This window comes from Carlito syrichta, unplaced genomic scaffold (assembly GCF_000164805.1).
Source record: "Carlito syrichta isolate Samal-C Ts95f unplaced genomic scaffold, Tarsius_syrichta-2.0.1 Scaffold312097, whole genome shotgun sequence".
In the NCBI taxonomy this organism is placed as follows: Eukaryota; Metazoa; Chordata; class Mammalia; order Primates; family Tarsiidae; genus Carlito; species Carlito syrichta.
This window is the reverse complement of record NW_007256193.1, coordinates 9,962-19,202: the sequence shown is the minus strand read 5'-3', so window position 1 is coordinate 19,202 and position 9,241 is coordinate 9,962. Positions and strand designations below refer to the sequence as shown.

Below are 9,241 nucleotides of genomic sequence, written 5' to 3'. Positions count from 1 at the left end.
CACCTCGGCCTCCCAAGGCGCTGGATAACAGGGTGAGCCACCGAGCCGGCCAGCATTTTCCATATGCAAAATATGTCTGGATAGCCAGAATCGGCTGATTTTCATTCCAAAGTGGAGGGTGTTGAGTGGAGGGATGGAATGTGGAGCCAGAGCCAGAGGTCCCTGAAGGGTTTGTATGGAGATTTGAGGTTTTTTGTCAAGTTCCTCAACATATTCGTAATTCCTTTTTCCCTTTTAGAAAATATGAGTGGGATTTATCCCCGCCCTACTTACAAAAAGCCTCTGAATGTTTTGAGGTGATGCTTATAAAACCTCTAGTAGCAAAGCAGGGTCCTGTATAGTCTCAGTGTCATAATCAAGAGTGAGAAATAAACTTATATCATGCTAGATGAGCTCTACTAAAAAAACTAGATCAAGGAAAGGTCTTTTGTCTTTCAGAAGGTCTTACATCTAAAACATGCCTTTGTTTGTGTTACTGCAGGTCCAGAAGAGGAATTTCATAGAAAATATTATCCCAATTATCGTCTCCCTGAAGACTGTGCTGGAGAAAAATAAGCTCCCAGCTTTGCGGGAACTTATGAACTATCTCAGGGTCAGTGATAAGCTGTGTTTTCGTGGTTGTCCCTGGCCCCTCCCTCCACCCACCCCCTTCCCAGCTTGTTACTGAGGCTTTTCTGCCATTAATGATGGTGCAGGCACTTGTTGGCTGATGAAGAGTCCAAACTGGTACAAATTCAGCATTCCCATGGTTTATATGGAGAGACACTTGCAGAAAGGTCTGGGATTGTTGTGGAGAAGATTGGGATTTGACCATAGGTTCCGCTGAAGCTGTGCAGCTGGACTTGTGAGAAGCTTGCTCACTGTGCTGAGCTGGGTATGTCCTTGATGGGATTAGATTCCATTTTGGAAACTTTCTTTTTTTTTTTCTGAGTCAAAGTCTCACTCTGTCACCCGGGCTGGAATGCAGTGGCACACTCACAGCCACCACAGCCTCACCTGCTGGGCTCAGGTGATCCTCCCACCTCAGCCTTCTAAGTAACTGGAACTACAGGCATGTGCTACCACACCCGGCTATTTTTTTTTTTCAATTGTAGAGACAAGTCTTGCCAAATTGCCCAGGCTGGTTTCAAACCCCCAGGCTCAGGCAATCCTCTTGCCTCAGCTTCCCAAAGTGCTGGAATTACAGGCTTGAGCCACCGCACCTGACCTTGGAGACTTTCTTAACTGGAGATAAGAGCAAAGTCATCATCTTAATTCAGTATGGTGAGGGGCAAAGTGAAAACTAGTTATTGTGTTTAATTTTGAGGTATTTACCTTTGGCGCTGTTTTCTGTTGACATGATCAGGAAATAACTGCCCTGTAACCGCTGCCTTGGGGGCTGCTGTCACCAGACTGGATTCTTTGTGCAGCTGGGGGACTGTAAGAGGGCTGTCTGAGCAAAGCCAGGATGGGTTGACTTGCATTGCAAACCTAAGTAAGGCCTCAGACCTTTCTGGCAAATCTTTTACTCGGAAATAAATGCAACATATTTTTTCTTTCTCAAAAACATGCTATGGACTTTTGTTCCCAAAAAAACTACAACAGGCCAGGCACAATGGCTCAAGCCTGTAATCCCAGCACTTTGGGAGGCCAAGGTGAGAGAATTGCCTGAGTTCAGGGGTTCGAGACCAGCCTGAGCAACATGGCAAGACCTCGTCTCTACAATAAATCAAAAAATTAGCTGGGCGTGGTGGCACTTGCCTGTGGTTCCAGCTACTTGGAAGGCTGAAGTGGAAGATCACCTGAGCCCAGCAGGTGGAGGCTATGGTGAGTGTGCCATTGCACTCCAGTCTGGGCGACAGAGTGAGATTCTGACTCAAAAAAAAAAACTACAACAAAATTACATTGATTATAAATTTTCAAGTAGGTTTTATCCTAGGAAGCTAAGGTAGAAAAGATAGGCTATTGTTTGGCAAAAATAAGAACTTACAATTCTTATATTTTTATTGACTATTGACCTGTTTTAGTCCTCAGAAAGGGAGGGGAAAAGAGCTTAGATCCTAAATAGACTACTTAAACACTTAAGGGAATCAAGTGTTTCTCCTGTTTGTGAGCACATGTCCGGTGGATGACCCACACGGTTGCTTGCTGTCAGTAGTTACAGTGATTCTCTCCTTTGGCCTGTGGAACCTCACTTTGAATGGCAGGGAAGAGTCAATAGATTTCCTTCTGTTTGTTGATGCTTCCCTTCTAGTTGGAGCTGCAGTATATATATTTTTTTCTTTCTCTAATACTGTTAGGTGAAATGATTTGTTTTTCTTAGCAAAGTTGCCTTGTTCTTTAGCAGCCCTCTTTAAGACCTAAGACTAGCCGGGCTTGGTGGCTCAGCCTGTAATCCCGCGCTTTGGGAGACTGAGGTGAGTGGATCGCCTGAGCCCGCGGGTCCGAGACCCGCCTGGGCAACTTGGCCAGACCTCATCTCTACAATAAATCAAAAAAGTTAGCCGGGCGTGGTAGCATGCGCCTGTAGTTCCAGCTACTTGGAAGGCTGAGGCGGAAGGATCGCCGGAGCCCAGCAGGTCGAGGTTGCGGTGGCCGGGAGCGGCCATTGCACTCCAGTCTGGGTAACAGAGTGAGACTCCAACTCAAAAAAAAAAAAAAAAAGACCTAAGGCTGTTCTTACCTAGCTATGACAAAAGATTTTCTGTAAAATCTTTAGGAGAGGACGTAAGGATAGAATTAGAGCCTTACTTTTAATCGTGAGAGAAAAGCTAATGTAGACAGATGAGCAACTTTAGACTGCTCAACTTCCTGGGACTTGTCCCAGAGGAACATTTCTCCTGTCATGAACTTAGGAGATTACCCGTTAACTGGCAGACAGGAAGCTTCCTAAGAGGTCTTCCTATTAGCTAATATCTCACATGCTCGCCTGCTTTTGAGGTCAATATAAGCACAGTTGGTGTTTCCTCAGAATATGCCATTGTTTCTGTTAGTTAATGTAACAGAACTAGTCTGCTTTCAGTATTACAGATCTTATTGTTTCTATTACTATTTTATCAAGTCGTGTTGGAGAGCTTCTTTTTTAATTTAAGAAAACATTACAGAATGTTTCTGGGTCTGTTTCAGGAGGTAATGCAGGATTACCGAGATGAAGTCAAGGAGTTCTTTGCAGTTGATAAACAGCTGGCATCAGAACTTGAGTATGACATGAAAAGGTACAATGAACAGCTGGCCCAGGAACAAGAACTGGCGAAACATGCAGATGGTATCCAGGTGGCTGGAAGCGCCAATGCTGCCCCAGCAGTGCAGGTATGTGTGAGGCCACCTTCAGTGGTACTCGACTGTTTAGTCTGCTCTCTGCTGACAGTTTGTCCAACATTTCTCAAAATCCACATATAAGCAGAGGTTAGTCAGAGTTAGACCTTCGAGATTGCTGCTTTTTGGCCTCTACGATGTGCCTTTGTTATATGTGGTAGAGACACCAGCAGCATGGGGCCTCCCTTCCCACAAGGCTGTGGCAAGGAACTTGTTTGGAGAATCATTGTGTTAACAACTGGGAGAACGTATGAGTGCCAGAAAGCAAGCTGGCAGCAGGGTTATTTGATCTTTGGTCACAGTAGTTGTCTACCTAGATCTGCCTGGGTGTTTCCTTGTTTGAGGTCTTCTTCCCAGAACTCTCCTCTTTAAAGCAGATCGTTCCCAGGGTCATTTCTAGGATAAGCTGCTGCTCATAATCAGAAGCACAATATTCTCACTGCCTTGAGGAATACAGACAGATCTGTTCTTCTAAAAAGAGATGAGAACAAACTGGCTTGCTCCTTTTTCTCTCCTTAATGCTACAACATCTACAGGTGTCAGTGTTCTATTTCTGAAATTTCTAATAGTATTCTATTTCTGAAGATGAAGTTTGCTTTGCCTATGGCTGATATGGTGTTATACACTAGGTGACTTATGGAACTGTTCATGATATGTGAAGATTCTACTCCCCAAAAAAAAGTGTTAAGCAGAGAAAGGAAAATGCTTATACACTGTTGGTGGGTGTAAATTACTACAGCCACTATGGAAAACAGTATGAAGTTCCTCAAAAACTAAAAATAGAACTCCCATGTGATCTAGAAATCCCAATGCTGGGGATATTTCCAAAAGAAAGGAAATCAGGGTATCAAAGAGATGTCTGCACTCCCATATTTACAACAGCACTGTTCACAGTAGCCAAGAAATGGAATCAGCCTAAGTGTCCATCAACAGGTGAATGGTATACATATACAGTGGAATATTATTCAGCCATAAAAAATGAAATCCTGTCATTTGCTACAAGATAGATGAACCTAGAGGATATTATGTTAAGAAAAACACATATTGTATGTTTTCACTTATATGAGGGAGCTTAAAAAGTGGGTCTCATTGAGGTAGGGAGTAGGATGATAGATACCAGAGGTGGAGAAAGGGGGAAGAGAAGGGGAGGGGAGATGAAGAGAAGTTGGGTACAAAAATATAGTTAGATAGAAGGAATGAGGTCTAGTATTCAGAAAGATTTATAGTTTAACAATAAGTAATTGTACATTTCAAAATAGCTAGAAAAGAATTGGAATATTGCCAACACAAAGAAAAGATAAATGTTTGAAGTAATGGAGATTCCAGTTACCCTGATGTGATCAGTACACATTGTATGCTTGTATCAAAATGTCTCACATACCCCAAAATATGTACAACTACTATATTTCAACTTAAAAATTTTTTAAACACTTTTTAAAAAAGCATTAGAAGATAAATGCTTTATTATCTCTTCTAACAGGTTGTTCCATGTTTAGAAATCATGGCAGTTCCTGCTGATCAAGGAAATCCCACCACATCCCCTGCTGTAAACCTGCCCCCTATACCCGGTCCAAGCACTGGCCTTGCACCAACTTTGTCTCCTGTACCCAAAACTGGGCCGTTGAAGAGGTTGATGCCCGAAACCAGGTAGACAGCCCACAGAGTTTGTACCAGGGCTATTTCTCTAATGCTGTTCCTAGAGGTATCCCTGCCATCCCCACCAGGCTTTGACAGGAAGGCATCATTGCGTGTCTGCCCTGCTGCCTTACTGCACACTCTGCCCTGGCAGGTGTGACGAGTGCAGATGAGGGATGCACTTAGGAGGGAGTGGGTGGTGAGGCCATGCTTCACTGTCATTCTACAGGGGTCTACAGTGCAAAAATCCATGTCTGTCGTATGTTCCCCTCCACAGGCGCATGTCCCTGAGCACCATTGCAATACTGAATTCTGTCAAGAAAGCTGTGGAGTCGAATAGCGGGCGTCAGACTCGGAGCTTGGGAGTGCTACCTTTCGCTTTAAATTCTGGAAGTTCAGAAACAGTGGCCAATCAGGGTAAGCCTTGAGTTTAGCACCAGACATAGTGACAGCGTACGGATCAAAAAAACAGAGCAAGCCTGCTTTTCATTCCTTTTAAAATGGGTTCTGTTTTCTTATCTTTTTTTTTTTTTGAGTTGGAGTCTCACTCTGTCGCCCAGACTGGAGTGCAGTGACACACTCCCGGCCACCGCAGCCTCAACCTGCTGGGCTCTGGCGATCCTTCCAAGTAGCTGGAACTACAGGCGCGCACTACCATGCCCGGCTAATTTTTTTTTTTTTTTTTTTTTTATTGTAAAGATGAAATCTCGCCAAGTTGCCCAGGCGGGTCTCGAACCTGCGGACTCAGGCAATCCACTCACCTCAGCCTCCTGAAGTGTGGGATTGCAGGCTGAGCCACCGAGCCCAGCTTTGTTTTCTTATCTTTAAGATGAATAACATTTGGGCATTTAGGATTATAGATAATAAAACAGTGCATATTGTTGCTAAAAGATTTGGAAAATAGAGTGAAATATGAAACCCACCCATTCCTCCTGCCATTCTTTTCCTCACACATCCACATAATGTAGTAGAAATTTTTCCATAAACTTCTCTTTCAAAACTCTTCTTCCAGTGACTTTATAGCATTCCATCTGTGGAAATACCAAAACTTGTTTATTACTACCCTACTCTTGGGAATGTCAATGTTTTTTAATATTTGTGTATAAGTAATGTCACACTAATCATTCTTATACATATCGCCCTGTATGTATGCAATACCTAGGATTAATTCCCAGCAGTCAAAGACCATGAATATTTTTTAAATAGTGTCAAAGTGTCCTCCATAACTCATGCCAGGTGATATTGTTTCAGGAGTGTTCCTTTTCCTACTTAAAAACACTGATTTTATAATTTCCCATTGTCTTTACTGAGCTTTATAGACTAAAACTGATATGGTTTTAATTTTCATTGTTTTATATCCTAATAAGAATGGACATTTTTCCTTATGCTCATCATTTATTTGTGTTTGTTTGTTTGTTTTTGGAGTTGGAAGCTCACTCTGTCAGCCAGGCTGGAGTACAGTGGCATGCTTATGACTGCTGCAACCTCCACCTGCTGAGCTCAGGCGATCCTTCTACCTCAGCCTTCCAGGTAGCTGGAACTATAGACACATGCCATCACGCCTGGCTAATTTTTTTAATTTTATTGTAGAGATGAGGTCTCATCAAGTAGCCCGGGCTGATGTTAAACTCCTAGACTCAGGCAATCCTCTTTCCTCCACCTCCCAAAGTGCTGGGATTACAGGCATGAGCTACCACGCCTGGCCATTTATTTGTATTTCTTTCTGATTTGCGTCTTTATAAGAATACTTTAAGTACTAGCGATTTCAACTTTATCATTGTTTTAGCCCTTTTTATGTTGCTATAAAGAAGTACCTGAGGCTGGGTAATTTATATAGAAAAGAGGTTCATCTTGGCTCACAGTTCTTTTTGAAGCTGGCATTAGTTAGGCTTCTGGTGAGTCCTCAGGAAGCTTACAATCATGGCAGAAGGCAGAAAGGGAACAGGCTTGTAACATGTCCAGAACAGAAGCAAAAGAGAAAAAAGGAAGTACCTGACTCTTTTAAACAACCTGGTCTTGCATGAACTAATAAAGCAAGAACTCACTGTTATAACGGCCCCAAGCCATTCATGAGGGATCTGCCACTATGACCCAAGCACCTCCCACTAGGCCCAACCTCCAATATTAGGGATCACATTTCAACATATTTGGAGGGGACAACAAACTTCCAAATTATATCAATCATATATCTTGCATATGTTGTTCTCATTTTGTCATTTTGTTCTTGATATTGTTTGGGAGTTTTTTTGGACAGATAAAACTTTTCCATTCTATCCTAGCATCTTCATGCAGCTTGGAGCAAGAGTCTACTGAAGCTATTGACCATATAGCTAAACGAGCGATCAGTACCCCCAAGAGTAAGTAACTAATTTTTAAAAAAGTTGGCTTCTGTTCAGTCTCTCCTGGTCTTTATGTATTTGCTAATCTCTATATTTGTAGTAAAAATCTTTCTGTTGCAAAATAGTTCTTTTAATTGGATAAAGGCTCTCCTGATGGGCAATAATATTATAGTACATTATTCACAATGAGTGTTTCGTGGTGCTCATAGTAACTGGATTTATTGAGTACTTTCTGAATGTCAAGCACTCTTCCCCAATGTCTTTATTTGCATGAGATCAGTTAAACTTCACAGCGACCTGCAAGGGACCCTCGTGTGACAAGTGATGAAACTGAGGTCCAGATTGGCTAGGTAACACCGGGACAGTGCATTCTGGAGGCAGCCCCTCCCCTGCGCTTCCCTGTGGTCCAGGGGCACTTGGTGCTGCTGAGTGGGTCTTTGTGGGTAGGCAGATGTCAGCACCAGCAGGTGCCTTGTTCACTCCAGAGCAGACTGAGACAGAGATGAAGAGGTATGCTGAGGGTTACGCTGCTGGCTGTGCCCAGAGCCTGTCTTCTCACTCCCCTGGTGTTTCTTTTCCTTTCGTTTCAATATAAAAATGAATGAGAAGAGTAGAATATTTTTTCCCAGTGTTTTGTTTTATAGTTTCTTGTTGCCTCACACCTCATAAAAACTATTACTTGAGGGAAAAACATCATGGTCTGAAGAATGTCTTACTGCCCCAAATCTGTGGTGTGGTTTCCAAGGTTGTGGCCCTGTGTGCCCCTTACTCTCCACATCCCAGCATGCTCTGGTCCTCTCAAGGCACCTGCCTCAAGCCATGCTCGTCTCCGACTCAGTTCTCACATACCATGTCCATGTCGGGCTTGCCCCATCCCTGACCCTCCATGCTAGGGTAGGCACCCTCCCACCCCCATGATACTGACCTCATGGTACTCACTACGCCCCTGCACTTCCTGTCTGCCCTGCTGTTCACTGTAGTTGCTGCACTCCTCACCTCTCCAGAGGGCCTCCCACAGTGCCTAGAACTGGATAGGTGTCAGAGAGAGTTCCTGCTTGGCTAGCTGGGGGGAGATCTGGCAGCTGGTCAAGCCTTCTGACCCTAGTTTCAGTGCCCTTCCCTGGCCTCTCTCACAGTCCTGCTTGAGCTTTACAAGATGAGAGTCCAGCTAAGGCGTTCTTCGTGGGAATAGAGCAGCAAGGTGTCATGCCATTTGTTTAGTCACACCTTCAGGCAGTTCACATTTATTGAGCAGCTACTGTGTTCTAGCTGCTTGCTTCTTGATTCTGTTACCTGTGATCTCCTAGAATCTTTACTGTTATAGATAATTTTCATCCAAGTTCCCTTTTTATGGGAGATTATCCTACCCCACCTCTCCTCAGACAATAGCTGAATCATAACAGCTTTTGTCATTAAAGTCAGTGGGTATTCTGGGTTCCTGTATATTGAACAGGTGTAATGTTCTATATGTAAAGCGTCAGCCTCTTTTAAACAGCAGTTTGCTGTGTGTTCTGTGTTCCTGGCTCAGGAGCACCAAGTGCTTCTATTTTGGCAGTGAAGTACCATATGCTGAAGAAACAGGGAGAACACATCTCATGGAGCTGTGCTCTTGCCATGCGTCCCTGATGTCAGTCTCAGGCTGGTTTCTTAGCAGTCTGTGTTCCTCAGCAGTGCAGCCTAGTGAGGCAGTTCATGCCGCACCATTTACATATGGAACTGCCTTTGCATGGGGAGTAGGCCTTGGGCATCACCCATCAGTGGATACTCATTCTTGCCCTGCCTTCTTTTTTTGTTTTTGTTTTTGTTTTTTTGAGTTGGAGTCTCACTCTGTCACCCAGACTGGAGTGCAGTGGCCGCTCCCGGCCACCGCAGCCTCGACCCGCTGGGCTCCGGCGATCCTTCCGCCTCAACCTTCCAAGTAGCTGGAACTACAGGCATGCGCTACCACGCCCGGCTCATTTTGATTTTATTGT

At 43.9% G+C, this 9,241-nt stretch overlaps 1 protein-coding gene across 1 annotated transcript in view; it reads left to right on the top strand.

Annotated features, from left to right (window-relative positions):
- The window catches only part of NCAPD3 (non-SMC condensin II complex subunit D3), an 80,129-nt gene that overhangs the window by 66,704 nt on the left and 4,184 nt on the right, over positions 1-9,241 (top strand). The window contains exons 29-33 of the mRNA XM_008069540.2: positions 482-592; positions 3,106-3,288; positions 4,775-4,941; positions 5,207-5,346; positions 7,209-7,286. Of these exons, the coding sequence (XP_008067731.1) occupies positions 482-592; positions 3,106-3,288; positions 4,775-4,941; positions 5,207-5,346; positions 7,209-7,286 (679 nt within the window). The remainder of the gene's footprint in view (positions 1-481; positions 593-3,105; positions 3,289-4,774; positions 4,942-5,206; positions 5,347-7,208; positions 7,287-9,241) is intronic.